At 44.5% G+C, this 16,116-nt stretch overlaps 1 protein-coding gene across 2 annotated transcripts in view; it reads right to left on the bottom strand.

Annotated features, from left to right (window-relative positions):
- Nucleotides 1–6,229: 6,229 nt before the first annotated feature.
- The window catches only part of Kcmf1 (potassium channel modulatory factor 1), a 58,803-nt gene continuing 48,916 nt past the window's right edge, over nt 6,230–16,116 (bottom strand). For both annotated transcript variants that reach the window (XM_021165140.3, XM_021165142.3), the window contains exons 4-7: nt 15,604–15,705; nt 14,691–14,865; nt 13,468–13,750; nt 6,230–8,235 (exon numbers count right to left, since the gene is read on the bottom strand). In XM_021165140.3, coding sequence (XP_021020799.1) covers nt 7,974–8,235; nt 13,468–13,750; nt 14,691–14,865; nt 15,604–15,705 — 822 coding nt within the window. In that variant the 3' untranslated portion in view covers nt 6,230–7,973. The remainder of the gene's footprint in view (nt 8,236–13,467; nt 13,751–14,690; nt 14,866–15,603; nt 15,706–16,116) is intronic.

Genomic DNA, 16,116 nt, shown 5'->3' with positions numbered 1-16,116 from the left:
GAGATGGGATTTATATGCATCTGAACTCGGAGTACAAGTACTTCACTAAATGGTGCTTTGGATTCTGCCTGAAATAGCTGTGATTATACTGACAGCGTCCCCTTACAACAGTGCACTGGGCTGCGGAAAGCAATTATTTGCTATATTCTTCTAGAAATGTTTGGATTAGTGGAGTTGTCATTCAGCCTGGGCCACCTCGGTCTGAGGTTCCACAGGCGGAGGACAACTTAAGACAGCTGTGTGGAAAGAAAGCCTGACCCCAGGGCTGCTGGACAAGCACAGTAGTGACTCTCTGAGGATTTGGGCCAATCAAGGGAAAACGTGGAAAATCATGCTGCTAGAACCCAGACCAGATACCGTCAGGCCCTGCCTTCTGCCGTGGTGTCTCCTTCCTTCTTCAAAACTGATTCTGTATCTAGGCCCCAGACTCACAGACAATGTTATTAGGAGTGATGTGATGGATACACATGAACAATGGATATACATTGGCCCTTCCTCTCCACTTCCCCATATATTCAAGGTCACACATTCCTTCCTCAAAATACAAGACCCTCCCCTACCCACTAGGAATCAGAGACAGGATTACAAGCTTATGCTCCTGATCACTCACCAACCACGTGGCATGGGACCTCCCCTTTCTGAAACCTATAAGGGAACCTCCACTTTACCACATGATCTCCCACAATGTCACTGTGTAAAGGAGCCCCCACTTTACCACACGAACTCCCACAACCTTACTGTCTGCTACGGCATCAGCAACTTGCTTAGGAAATCTCTCATCCAAAAGGACAATCACTGTGGACGTCAAACCTGAGACCTTTCAAATATGATGGTGAGAGTTTCACCAAAAATATGTATAAGTTGTTTGTATAAGGAAGGTTACAACCCAGGACTGGGAAGATGGCAAAGAGGGTGAAGGTGCTTGCCACCAACTCTAGTGACCTGAGTTTAACACTCAGGGTCTGCATGGTGGGAGGACAGACTGACTCCCACACACTTCTCTGACATGTGTTCTGTGGCACGTGTCTGCATGCACACAAAATAGACGTAGCACAATAACTAAAAACAGACTACCCAGAAGCTGGGCAAGGCAGCAGCATCTGGGAGAGCCGAAGGTCAGCCAGTTTGGTGGGCTGCAGGAGATGGGAGAATGGTAAAGGACTCAAGGAGCCCTGTGGGGATGAACCTCTGTCACAGGGTGCAGAGGTTTGGAATTGCCACTGTATAGTCAGTTGGCAGGTTGGCTTTGAACTCCTGAGTCTGAGAGATCCTCCTGCCTCAACTTCCTGAGTAGCTGAGATTACAGGCATGTCCCACCATGTCTGACTATTCCAGGGTTAGCAGAAGTGAGTGGTGTCCTAAGAGCTTGGGCCATGTCCCGGCAACTGCTGACAATTCATTACTCAATTAGCATTATGTGTGTCCATGTCTATGTGTATTTTAAAGATGAGTGTGGCAATACAACCTGCAATCCCAGCATTCAGTTGACCGAGGCAGGCGGATTGCTCAAACCTAGTCTAGGTACTATCTAAGATCTTGTTTCAAAAAAAAAAAAAAATCACAATAAAAACTGAAATGGGGCATTGTTAATGAAGTTCTCATATTGTCATCCTGAAGGCTCTCAGAAGCAAAGTCAAGTTCTTCCAGCAACAGCCAGATGCATACATGGTAAGAATCCACTCGGTCTCACTAACTGGGGCATGCAGCTGCTTCCCGGTCCAGTCCACTTCCACTGTAGGAAGTCTGCAGAAACTTACCTCCTGGTAGTGTTCTGAACCTGCTTGAAGAAACCCTCCCCCAACACTACCAGTCATGCCAGAACATGTGACAGAATATGATGGATGGGCTTGGGGTTGCAGCTCAGTTGATAAGAGTGCTTGCCTAGCATGCTTTAATAAAGCCTCTAGTTCTACCCCCAGCACCACATAAACCTGCCACTAGGGTGCACTCCTGTTATCCAAGCACCTAGGAGGTAGAAGAAAGATCAGGAACTCCAGGTCATCCTTGGGCGGCATAGCAAGTTCAAGGCCAGCTTAGGTCACGTCTCAAAATGGAGCCCCAAATGCATGGATGGACACATCACTGTGTCAGCTTTGTTTCACTGCCACATGGTTCCAGTTATGTGAGGCCAGGTGGCAAACACTTGGATCTGGCAGCTCTAAACATGTTCTCAGTAGGTTACATCAATGACATGACCTGCCAGAGGCCACAGGCACGAGGACCTCTGAACGTTCTCTAGTTGTGAAGGAGGCATCACTAGAAACTCCAAATAGACTGGAAAAATTGCTTAGGAGTGAAGAACACTAGCTGCTCTTCCAGGAGACATGGGTCTGGTTCCTAGGATGCGCATGGAAGCTCACTAGCTAGCATCTCTAATTCCAGTTCCAGGCAATCTGATGCCTTCTGCAGGCACCAGGAATGTGTGTGGTCCAGCCAGATATACAGAAAATCCTACCCACATTCATTAAAATAAACACAAATAGACCAAACCATGTGCAGGGGTGCACACCTGTACTCCCAGCACTTGAGAAGGGGGAGGCAATTCAAAGATAGCCTGGGCTACATAGTCAGGCTGTTAAAAAAAAAAAATCCTTAGAGGATGCCTAAAAGTTCTAGGTTGTAAATTAGAGCCCTGTACCTAGAGGGAGCTCAGAAGTTCTATGTGAGGGATGGAGAGATGGCTTATTGATGAGGAGTGCTTGTTATTGCAGAGGACCTGGATTCAGCCCCCAGTATCCATGTGGTGGCTGAACAACGCTCCTTCAGTACAGTTCTCGGGGATCTAATGCCCTCCTCTGGCCTCCAAGTGTTCTTGGAAAGCATGTGGTGGATGTACAAACATGTAAGTACAATGTACAACACACACACACACACACTCACGAAACCAAACCATTGTGTATGAATTGAAGTAGGGACAGGAAGAAATGAAGGAGATATGGAAAGGGAAAGGGCTGGAGTCTGGCTAGAGTCCCTCACCACCTGGATAAAGAATTCCAGAACAACTAACACTTACTGTGAAGGTGAGCACACAGTAACAATGCTGTCTTCATGTATGTTACCGTAGCAATGTAAAGCTAAGCACACATGAAGCCTAGAGCCCTTCCTCTCCTTCCCAGCTGGGAGCCTGTAATTTCCTAGGAATGTCACAAGAAATGAATCTGTAGTAAAAGACATGTCTTAAGTCTCTTGGGACTTCTATGACTCGTGGTTTTCTGCCTGTAATAAGAGCAAAGGCACCTCTAGAGCCACATCCATATATAAAAACTAAGCAGGTGGGTTTCCTAGTAACCCTTGAGATGTGACTTAAGAGCTGTTTTGTAGACACTTAAGTGTGACAATACTGGAGTTGTTGAGCAGTTCATACCTACACCTGCAAGTGCCTTGCTCTTTCCTTGAGAACGTATTAAGCTTTACACTTAAGTCTGTCAAACTCGAGTAAACTCCAACTCTGCTTCACACTGTTTTGTCCCGACGTTGTTCTTCTCTGTGCTGTCGAGAATCTTGACTTCAACCATAGAATTCTATCCGCAGCCCACACCACTGCCAAGGACATGAATGAGTGGGAACTGTTAAGGGTGACTTTCACTCTCAGGGAGTCATGCTAAGGAGAGTCTTGGGTCTAGGTTCCCGGTGACCAGGACTATTTCTCAAAAGAGAAAAGCCACCACCCGGACCCGAGGCAAGCAAGCCTGGATTGTGTGTGACTAAGCATGGATTCCCACCACACACTGAACAATTGCTCACCACCTGCATAGCCAGGTACCTCTGGGACACAAAACCAGAGTCAAAGGCTCCTTTCCAAGCAAACTGTGGTTGCTGGAAAGTTTCTAAGTTAAGAGAGCAATCAAGCCACTGCCCATCCACTTGGAGTCGACGTTCAGAGGCTTTTCTGGGAGGCGGGTCACTGAAAACCTTTCCATCATCTAACACAGGCTGATTGGCCCCAGCAGGTTGGCTGCAAATGCAGAGATCTGCCTAATTCTTCTGGGATTAGTCATGCACCCCCATGCCTGGATGAACTAGCTGGTTAAGTAGAGGAAGAGGCGACAAGCATCCCAGCTTTGATGCTGGCGTGAACCTAGGTTCTCCCATGTACTAGGTAGTCCGCCAGGGACAGACCCCGCAGCATGAGTTATCACTAAGCTGTCTGCGGCAGAGTTCCTTAGAAGAGCAACTTCTGAGATGTGTACTAATGGGATGGACCAGTTTCAGGACAAAGAAAGGTACTTTGTCAGCATGTCTGCTGCCAACACACACAGATTTTTACACTACTCTCAACTGAAGGGGAGATGTTCAACGCTAGTTTCCTACTGCTACATGTAACTAGAAAGCCCTCTTGGTGTGGCCGCTGTCCTGAAGTCTATCCTAACTTCGCACTAAACTGGATACAAGGCTGTTATTTCTGAGCTGGTTGACAAATCCCCACGTCTCTCATCTCAGAGCACAAGACTGAGCTATGAATTATAACCAATGCTTTCTGCAAGCCAAGTGGGGCATACTGTATGCTGTGATATCAGCAACTGTGTAGCTGAGGCAGGACTTCAAGGTCAGCTGATTTACTTAGGGAGGGCTTGTCTCAAAGACCTAACTAAAACAAGGTGGATGTATTTGTTGGCTCGAGGGGGACTGTTGTAAGTTGAAACCAATTTAGAAGAGTTTCAAAAAACAAACTGCACACGGAATCAACTTATAAACCCCTAAAACTGTGCTTATAACTATACACAGAGGCTCACACCCTACAAAGACACAGAAATGCAATAGGTTGCATTAGTCGACATTGCTGTTGGGCCTTCCCTACCGAGCGGATGGATTAGTTTAGGCACTGTTAAGGCCGATGCTCTCTGTCAGGCCAGGGATACTGAGGTGCAGAGCCGTGACTCTTGCATTAGCTGGCGAGCCCTTCAGTTGCAGGGATCCCAAGGTTTCCATCTCTAGCCACTCCCCTTCCTTCCTCTCATTTCATCCTCTTTATCCACCCATCTACTGGAAAGGCCCGGGCTTCTCTTGGGAATTAAAGGTAGGCCCCAGCCAGAGAGTCTTCAACTCTGTTTGAAGATGGTGCCAGATAAGCAGACACAAGAGGCTTGATGATGTGTGAACACCTACCAGTTATTGCAGGAAATACTATAGTACCAAGAACTGTCAGGAGGGGAAAATGGAGGGCCGAGAAGGCGTAAGTTATCCCAAACTATACTTGGAGGCCATAGAAGTAGTATTTATTACAAAATCAGAGGTGGTGGCTCACAACTCTTAATTCCAGTAGTGAGCAGAGAGAGGCAGGCAGATCTTCGAGTTCCAGGCCAGCCTGGTCTACAGAGCTAATTCCAAGACAGCCTGGGCTACACAGGTAAACCCCCACCACTTTGTAGCTGTGGACCTGTAATCCCAGCACTCAGGAAGAAGCTAGGATTAAGTCCTCTACTGCTTAGTGAGCTGGAAGGATAGCCCGGCTCCATTTAACCCCATCTCTAAGCAAAACAGACTATATACACACACTGTGCACAACGACAGCACACATACTCTGATGCCTATGTATTTTTTAATTTCTACAATCATGAAATTAAGCTCCTTCTAGAATACATTGAGCAGAATTATTTCCAAACAGGAAGTACAGGCAAGAGCTGTAGAAGACCACATGTACATCATGGACACTTCAAATCAGGAGCAGACTCTTTCCTGCAGACTCAATGTAACTCACTTAAAGTACATCCAATGATGTGATGTTGATTCAGAAACTAAAGACAAAGGACACAAGAATTCGAAGGGCTTAAATATATTTTATATTGATAATCTGTGTCTTTCTACCCTAAAATAATACATTATTATAGGTTACATACAGGATGAGGTGAGGTATTTGTAAAATATCTGATAAAAATAATTAATATACAATTTTCTACATGAGATGGAATCTTATGAACCACTAGGCCTTCTGAAGGGTTAACTTCATTTTCTAAATTAAACTGCCCTGAAAGACTTCCATCTGTTCCCTAAAACCATGTTGAAAATGGAGGATCTTATGTTTTCCCAGAATTTGTGCAGAAAAGGGAAAGCACACAATTGGCAGTTATTCTTTCTCACATCCAAGGTTATACATCCACACAAAACCAGTAACTCTGTGTTTAGCACAAAAAGCCAAAAAATACTGCGTTAGAGATGTAAAAAAAAAAAAGAAAAAAAATCCTCTGAATGATGGTCAGGTTAATTCAACACCAAAGAAATTCGAGTGGCCAACAGTCTTGAAAATGCTTTATTGAAATGTGTGAGTTATGGTGCAGATGTGTCTGAAACGACCACAGCTGGAAAACGGACTTCTGAAACTTCTCAACAACCAATTAAAAAAAGAAAACCCCACCGGCCTTGACCTCTGGTGTACCAGGAGCCCGGCGAGGGTGGTTCCCTCAGAAGATTTCCATCAAAGACAAAGAAAACAGCTACTGTATCTGGAAGCTGGTGGAGTCTCAAGTTTCCGAGGAGAAGCGACAGTTTTTTAGACATGGAGGGTGACTTCTTTTTTTGGTAGATTTGGATGACCATGGACTTCACAGTTCTTGACAGCACCCAGGGGTGTTCAAGTCTGTATGCTTGTCATGAAGAAAGAGAGGGGAGGACAAGATGGCGGGAGAGAGAACCAACAGAGGATGGCTCACAGGGAAGAGGGCCGGAGCCAGACATGATTAGATTAAGTCTCATAGAAATTGATCAGAAGCTGCGCATCTTTTTTAAAAGTTCTAAATTTACATTCCAAAAACTGCCCCACCCCCAGAGCCTCCGCCCCTCCCTGGAGCCAGTGTGAAACCTGGAGACAAACAGAAAGCACCCATCCTCCACACCCTAACAACCAAGGCAGTTCTACTTTTTCTTTTTTCAACACACAGGATTAATAACATAGGCATATGGGTGGCATGAATCAATTAAAAGACTTTACTTTTTATGCCAGGAGGGGAAAAACAATAAATAAAAGGTGCTAAAATGAGCATTAAGAATTTGGTTGGTAAGATGTGGGAAGGCTCCCCTGATACTGATCTGTCTCAGCAAACCACACACACACACATAAACGGCACAAAGTATGATTGAGAAGGTGAGATTTTTAAAAACAAGACAACATAATTCAGGTTAACTGCACTGAACAGTGAATAAATGAAATCCATCTACACCTGAATGTTTAACAATCAAAAAAATTTAAACAACCACAAAAAGTAAAAACTTCCAACAAACACAAACAGGATTTGTCTAAAGGGCACATAGTCGCCCTGCAGAGGACCCTGCCTTTACTAGTGTGTCTTCTGGTGAGACAGAGACAGAGACAGGCTGGACTCCAGTTAACAGGGTGACAGGACAGTCATACAGTGGAGCGCCATAGCTGGCTAGGCCCCCTGGGTTCCACTGCAGAGCTGGCTTTGTGCGTAGGAGGCACATGGAAAAGGGTGAGTCAGGCAGACATTATTCAAAAGCTACTCTGCCAGTAACCATTGGATAACGCTGGGAAAGCTTTGGGCTTTGTATTTTATTTTTATTTTTTAATTTTATTTTTTAAAGTTTTACTCCTTGTATTTAATTTTTAAATAACAAGGCCACTGAAACTCATGCACGCTGCAAAAAACCTCATGCAGTAGTTAGGTAAACCATCCAAGCAGTTTTTATTCATTAATATTCATAAATACACACAGCAGCTTCATTAGAGATTTCAATTTTCCTCTTCAGTTTGAATGTGGAGTATTAGGAGAGCCTTTTGCATGTCAAGGTACAGGAAGCAGAGATCACCCTGCACTGCTACCTACATTTACCTGCTAGAAGTAAAAATTAGTTAAGTGGAAATGATTATCATATATATTTCTCTCTTCCTTTTGAATGTACACAATGTAACAAGAGTGACAGACCTGAAATTACAATCACCACACAAACCCAGGATAGCTGTTGTCCACTTTCATTGGCAAATACAGCACAGAGGACATTGTCTTCGAGTGGGGAGGTCATCAAAGAGGAGGTGGTGGAGGCTCATTTCCTTTATTACTCTCTTTTAAATTTAGGTTTTCTAAAGCAACATCTAAAGGCATAATATCTACACAGCCCATAGCACCAAAATCTGCCATCTCCCCCCGATCATCCTCATCTGAGGACGAGCTCTCTTCGCGCACTAACGTGGACAGAAGGAGCTCCTGGACAAACAGGCTGCGGTCTGCACGCTCGCTCTCCATGGACTGGCGCTCTGTTTCAGACATTTTGGGATCATTCAACCTGTACAGGTGAAAAAGGAAAGACTGTATTGGCAAAAAGTCAATGAACAACGAACGGCGAGGCTGAGTTCTATAGTCTGCTCGGGACACTTTGTTTGGCGACCTCAACACTTGAGTTATGTTTGGATAAATCTCCACACTGTGTTTCAAACCTGAGTTTAATGGATTCAGTGAGACTGAAAACAAAACAAAACAAATAAACAATCAAAACAAACGAGCAAACACAGAAACTAAACCATGGAGACAGCCAGACTAGCTTTGGAGAAAATCCTGGTGGAAATTCCTCTGAAAAAACAAAACACAAAACAAAGCAAGCAAGCGACTGCTGCCTGCTGAAGGCTTGGGATCAGCAGAGCGGGCAGTGACTAGAGTGCAGCTCTAAACCACTAAGGACCTTTCTCTTCCCTGCCGTACTCTTCCTGAATACAGGTATGCACAAAGACTCAAGGAAGCATGTCCCATGCATTTTTTTACTCTTCCCCACTTTTTTTGGTCAGGGTCGTCTTGGGTGGCCTACAACTTGCTATGTAGATCAGGAAACCTGACCTACAACTCTTAGATCCAGCCACCTCTGTGTCCGGTGCTGGGATTAAAGGCTTACACCACCAGGCTGGCTGGCTTTCTCCTTTGAAATGCACATGTGCCATGGTAAATGTATGGCGTCTGGTCGAGTTCCTCTCACCTTCATGTGAGGCCTGGGGTTGATATCAGATTATGTCACCTCATCAGACCACCATGCCATTCTCCTACCAAGTTCCAAGAGGGTGGCAAGACATATATGACAGTCACTGGCTGTGAAGCCAAGACTTCCACCCCCATGGAACATGGACAGATATTAAAAGTTGAAAATGAGCCTGATATGGTGGTGCACACCTTTAATCCCAGCACTTGGGAGGCAGAGGCAGGGGGATTTCTGAGTTCGAGGCCAGCCTGGTCTACAAAGTGAGTTCCAGGACAGCCAAGGCTACACAGAGAAACCCTGTTTTGGAAAACAAACAAACAAACAAAAAGTTGAAAATACTGCCAGGTATGGTGGTGTGTGCATGCCTTTAATCCCAGGACTTCGAAGCCAGGAAAAAAGCTGAAAATCCTACTTACTACTAGCTATGCTGTGACAGACAACCAGGCCTGACTCTGTGTTCCGTGTGCATCTTTCTGGCCCCAGCAGTTGGAATTTACCATTTTAAAGAAAGAGGAAACTCAATCAGAGATCAGCTAACTTGCTCAAAGTCTCAGTTAAAAACCACCAGAGTGATGAGCTCTGCGGCTCAGATAAGAGAAGAGCTGAACTACAGAACTTAAAGGGGGCCAAAGTTAGTTCACCAAGCACCACTACAGCCACACTGAAATGGCCCCTACCACCCATGGTCAAGAGCATTTTAAGAATGTCACAGGAGAATACTAGCAGATTGGAGGCCAAGTCATAGCTACACATTCCCAACAATTACTGAAGTTTTCAGCTCTGGAAGAGGGCTTTGGTCAATGTTGGGAGAGAAGTCAAATCTATAACAGAGATACAGGGTGGATAGAAGATTAATCACATAGTATCAGATGAACTAGAGACATACAAGAAGAGGCATCCCCTGCAGGGAAATATTAGAAGTCAATATTATTCTAACTTTAAGGGAAAGAGCTAAGAAAGTGCTAAGTCTTGAGGTGCAGTTAAAATTCGGCACTAGGACTCAATATTTTGATGAGTCAGAAAAGAGCTGCTAAGCTAAAGATCTTCAAACTGAGGTTAGCCAAACTAGCTGGTCCACTCTCTGACTTAGGCACTTAACATGCCAACCATTTTTGACCTCCCTGGAAAACACAGTGTCCTTATAGTCAGCTCCAGGATAATATGCCTCTGCCTCCCAAGTGCTGGAATTAAAGGTGTGCGCCACCACTGCCCGGCTTGCAGTTGCTTTTCTTGTTCAAAGTTTATAAAGCATGCTAATACAGTTGAAGTTCCAAAGAACACAAAAGCAACTAAGCTGGTCTTTAACTACAATGTAGCCTAGGATGACTTTCAATATTTGATCTTCCCACCCCCACCTTAAGAATTGTAAGGATTGGGGCTGGAGAGATGGCTCAGTGGTTAAGAGCACAGACTGTTCTTCCAGAGGTCCTGAGTTCAATTCTCAGCACCCACATGGTGGCTCATCTGTAATGGGATCTGATGCCCTCTTCTGGTGTGTCTGAGGACAGCTACAGTGTACTCATGTATATTAAATAAATAATTCTTAAAAAAAAAAGAATTATAAGGATTATAGGCAAATTTTACCATGCCCCGTTGCTGAAAGTTGAGGCAGGAGCATGAGTTCAAGGCCAGCCTAGATTATTGAGTGAGACTCTGGAAGGGAAAGAGTAGGAGAGGAAGGTCTGCAGACTGCAGGTCACCATGCATCTATTACACAGCTTCAGAGACAGCGGTCCTTTCAGAAGTCAGTGTGCGTCTAATGACAGAGTGTGAGACAACACATTATGCTCTGGTCATTTTTTAAAAATCTTTTTTTAAATGCACAGGAAATGAAATCACTATGATTAACTCTACCGAGTAGTTTGGAATTAAAAAGATATAGAAAACACGTACATATACTAAGCAAAAACCAATAGGGCAATGTCTTCCCGACTGTCGTGTGCACCTGAGTGCAGGTGTCTGTGGAGGCAGATGAGAACACTGGATACCACAGAGCTGGAGTCACAGGCACTTGTAAGCCTCCTGGTATAGATGCTGCAAATCACACTCTGGTTCTCTGCAGGATCAGCAGGTGTTCTTCACCACTGAACACCTCTCCAGCTCCTTGACAGCTTCTGTAGACCAGGCCTTATTTGCTTCCTGAGTGCTGGGATTAAAGGTGTGTGCCACCATGTCAGGTCTTTTTGACTTTTTTGGATGCACGATTTTGCAGTACATAGACTGGCCTCGAACTCTGGCTTCATCTGTAGCCATGAGCTTTTCTAACAATCCTCTTTGTTCCCAGAAATAATGACTCTGAGAATTAGATATACTCCTATGTGAATAAATGCCTAGACCATAAGCTTTGGCTCATTACAACTGTTCGTAACTTATATAATCCATTTATTTTAGTCTATGCTACAGTTGGTTACCTCGCAGTTTCATGCATCTGACTTCCTCTGAATTTGGGGTGAATCTCCTACTTTTAAATCAGTACATAAGAGATTCTCTCTTCATTCAGCCTCCTGAATGCTGGGATTAAAGACATGAACCTCCATGCCTGGCTAGAACGATGTCCTTTTCTTGGCAAGATATTTAGCCCACAGTGCAGCCAACTTTCAGGGAGACACAACACACATTGGCAGGCGTGTTTCAGGTGGGTGCCCAGACTTCAAAAGGCACAGCTGCTGTTCAGTCTCTGTAGGAAGGTAATGATGGCAGCAGGCAGAGCCTTCTGCAGCTTACACTGACCCACTCTGCCTGGTGGTAAGAGGCACTCACTGGCCTTATAGGCCACTGCAAAGATAAACCACTCTGAAAAATGCCTTCTTAAATTCACAATAAATGACAATGATCAGCATTTTTAATAATCCCTCAGGACTGGCAGGATTCCTGAATAGGATACTGAAGATGAAACTAAAGATAGGAAAAGATTTGTCTTAGGCTAAATGTATTAAGTGGCAAAGCTGGGACTCTAACCATGGGATCTTGTTTGAGCACTTCTCATTCTATACCTGCCTAAGCACTCTACTATGCATTGTGTTCCACCTACACACACGTTCTACTGCACTGAGGGATTTAGGTGCAAGAAGAAGGGAGAAATTGTAGTTTCTTGTAAAGTCCCAAAGAATCACCATACATATTATAGTTTAGAAACTTGATTTTCATGTAGTCGAGCTGGCCCTTGAAATCCTGACCTTCCCCCTTTTCCAAGTGTTGGGATCACAGAGAAGCACTATGGCTGGTGTATTTAATGCCTGAGACTCCAGGCTTTGTGCATGCCAGGCAAGCACTGTTCCAACTGAGCTACATTCCCAAGCCTAAGTTAACTATGCCGTATACTAATTTTCATGTTACTATTTTCAGAAAGACTTATGTGAATGAATGTTTTGCCAACATATATGTATGTGCATCATGTGCATGCCTAGTACCTGAAGAGACCAGAAGATGGTGAAGTTACTGGGCAGGTTGTGAGCTGTCACGTGGGTGCTGGAAACTGAAGCCAGGTCTCTTCAGAAAAAAAAGAGCAAGGCTCCAAGTTCTGAGGCACTTCTTCAGATAGGGTCTCATGTGTCCCAGGCTGCCACAAACTCACAATGTGGGAGAATATCCTTGATTTTCCTCAGTGCTGGCATTACAGACTGCACATCATTGTGTATATAAGACAAGCACTCTATAAAAGAGCTATATCCCTAACCCTCAAGGTTAGCTTTAGAAGTACGTGAGAACTCCCGCCAGTGGGATGGAATGGTCTACTGTATGTAATGAGCGTTACTGACACCATGGTAAGCCATTTCTTAAAGTTACTTTTGGGTACTAATCCTAAGAATTTAAATTAACTTTGGAAAATCACATACACACAACACCCCCCCGCCCCTATTATGAAAGCTTTTGTTCTTGTGGAACATGCATGTGCACATGTGTAGACACAGGTGTGTGTACCTGTTTGTGTTTGTGGAGGCTAGAGATGGGCACTGAGTGAGTCTACTGCTTGCTACCTTTCTCACTAAACTTGAACCTTACCAACTGGCTCGACTGATGGTCAGGGAGCCTACCAGGATCCTTTCGTTTCCACCTCTTAGGGCTATGGCAACAGAACCCCCTTTTCCCATAGGTGTGGGGATCTGAACTGGGGTCCTCATGCTGGTGCTGTGAACACTACCCACTGTGTCATCCATTAACCCCTCTTTTGTTCTTTCTGTCTTGGCAGACTTTAATGGAAAATTAGAAGCAATATAAATTATTAAATAAATTTAGCTAATAAAAGTGTGTAAATATAAATGAAATGATATAATATTTTAAGTGTTATGTGTAGTATGTAAAAGAAAAATATTCCTAACGATGATTTATACCTTGTAAACACAAACACCAACATTTACTTTACCCGAAACACTAAGTTTTTGAGCTCCTGGGGAATATTAAATATATTCTTTTAATTAGAGGGCTCTGAGCTTAACCAAAGGCAATTTTTAAGGCATGTAGTTACATACACAAAAGGGAAAAACTTAGTAGACTGGACAGTGCCAACCAAATATCCTTTCTCCAACTCAGCTACACTAGTAAACAAAATACCTTGTTAACAGGAACTGGGAGTTGTGGAGGGCCTGCGGGCTGTTCTCTGTGTTGGCTGTGTTGGCTGTGGCCGTGGCCTGTGTGATCGTAGTGGTGACGCTGCTTGTGTTAGTGCGCCGACTTGCGTTGCGAGCAGTCTCCAGTTGTTGCCGGGCTGCCTGTGCATGCTGTCGCTCAAGCTGCAGCTGCATCTGCAGTTGTTGCAACTGAGAAGCGGAAGGGCCTGAAGAGTTAAGCTGTCCCCCTGCAGAACGTCTCACTCCTGATAACTGAGATAACAGCTCTGCCAATGAAAATGCATACGATCAGATCAATCAACTTGACAGGAAAACCTGGTGCCACACCATCATTCTGTCAGTGGAGAAAATCAAGCGTTATGGAACAATGGAAGTTCATGCAACATTACCAAGCTCAGCCAGGGACCCGATACCTATGTGAACCGACATAAAATTAAGCCTGCTTTAGGCAGAACTTAAAGATGGCTTTAAAAATTCTTTAGCCTCAAGAGCAGGTCCAGTCCTGATGAAGACTTGCTAATGGAAGCGCCATGAAAGCACTGTCAAGCTTACTCTACTCCAGTTCTTGGATCAGGGCCTGGCACCGTGGCATCAGCATTCATTAATTTCTGCTCATTTGATCAGAGGAGTTACCAGGGTGAAAAACCAGAGTCTGGAGCATTATAAATACGGCTCTTGTATTCTGGCCTTTGCCTCCTCTCACTGCTGTTTCAAAGTACTTGGCAGTGCTCGGCAAGGCAAGTCCTTCACACCTGTAGTGCTTGACTCTGGCCTAGTAAAGCCCAGACTCTTGTTTTAGTGAAGTTGTTGAAGGTATTGTAACATCCTCCTTCAGTATGTTCAATAATCAGTGTGCTCAAATCGTGATGAAGAGGACACATTCCTACTTTCCTCCCAAGGAGAACTTAATGAGTTCCTAAGTTCTTAAAGTGGAATCATGGAATTCTGAAGGTCTTCTTCCAGTCTGAAATCTTCCCTAAAGCCCTTCTTTTGTGTTATCTTACCCCGAATGCCTTTGAGAAACGCAGTAGTACATGGAGTACAACATGCTATGATGTCCACTTACAAATGTTCTAAGACTTCTAAATGTTTGAAGGAATCCAAGCACAGGACTAGATGCAAAAGTAAGACATAAACCTCACAAATCATCCTTAAAGGAGCTCCACAACCCCTGCCCTTGCCACTCAGAAGTAGAAACAAACTTACCAGCTATAGGATCCATGGCTTCCCTACTGCTTGGAGAGTATGAACTCTGAGAAGAAGAGAGTCCACCAGTAGAACTGCTAGTAAAGTGCATGTTTGATCTCCGAGCACGAGGACCTCCTAGCCCCCGCCCAGGGTGAAACATTCTACGTACATGTCGAACACCACTCGATTCATCGTAACTCAAGGTTAAGGAAAGGATAAGTAGTTTACAAAAAGAAGAAAAAACAAAACCAAAACACTGGCCAGCAGTGGTGGTGCACGCCTTTAATCCCAGCACTCGGGAGGCAGAGGCAGGCGGGTTTCTGAGTTCGAGGCCGACCTGGTCTACAAAGTGAGTTCCAGGACAGCCAAGGCTATACAGAGAAACCCTGTCTTAGAAAACCAAACCAAACAAACAACCACCCCTGCAAAAAAACCAAAACAAAACCCCCCAGCTGGGTGTGGGGACACACAGTCCCAGCCCAGAGGTGGGGTGATCTGTCAGTCTGAAGTCAGTCACCTCCTCAGACTCTAATTTCTCAGGCTTGTTCCATTTTCTTCACATTTCCAGTACTTTCCACCTTTCCTCAATCTAACTGTCTCCAGTTAGAGATGCAGGGACCGTGAGTGAAAGATGGAGTTACAGACTGAAAAACAAAGCCATCACCACTTTGTTCCCCAACGGGTCTAGGTTACATTACGGAACATGAGTAAAATCTAGCAGGAAGGTTGAGTAACTGTGACTTGACTTAAGCTTTCACAGGAACAGAATCCCCATGGATGAGAGATATACTTATACCCTAAAGCATGGCACTTTATGCAAAGGTCAAACACACAAAAAAACCTTAGGGATTAGTTTCTTTCTCTCTGAAAGCACTATTCTCAACAACAATCAAAGCACCAATACCACCAGCAAACCCTCTTGGAAGGATATTAAATCTCTAGGGGCTCTGTGTTCAAGTGTCAGATGAGCTGCAAAGTCATCTGTGACATGATTAGGATCTCCTCCAGGTAACGCTGCACATATGGGACAAATCTGCAATGAAGAGAAAGCATGAGAGTCAGTACAGAGTTGCTGAGGCCCAATTCCAACCCAGCAGAGACCCTGCAGGTCTGAGCAAGCACTGTTGTCACTCAACTGCAGGGCCATTTCTCAGGGTCACACACAACAGTTCTAAATAGTTCAAATCTGATTTCCAGCAGAGTTGTCTATCGGTAGGGCTGAGCCACATTTGTGTGGTCTAGCCAAACAGTTCTGGGCAAAACTTTAAAAATAAACATTTTTACCTAAAATTCAGTCTTGAATGCTGATATCACATAAGGTAAGGCATACTTCTCCAAAGGTAGTTAAGGGTCAATCCCCCAATAGAACAGCAAATGCTTGGCTACAGTACAGCTGTGCTCTGGAGAAAGAGACTGGAGGATACCTGGGGTTCCCTGCATAGCT

Source organism: Mus caroli, unplaced genomic scaffold (assembly GCF_978045245.1).
Source record: "Mus caroli unplaced genomic scaffold, Mus_caroli_1 scaffold_7, whole genome shotgun sequence".
Taxonomy (NCBI): Eukaryota; Metazoa; Chordata; class Mammalia; order Rodentia; family Muridae; genus Mus; species Mus caroli.
Note: the sequence above shows the minus strand (reverse complement) of the source record. Positions and strands in the feature narration are given on the sequence as shown.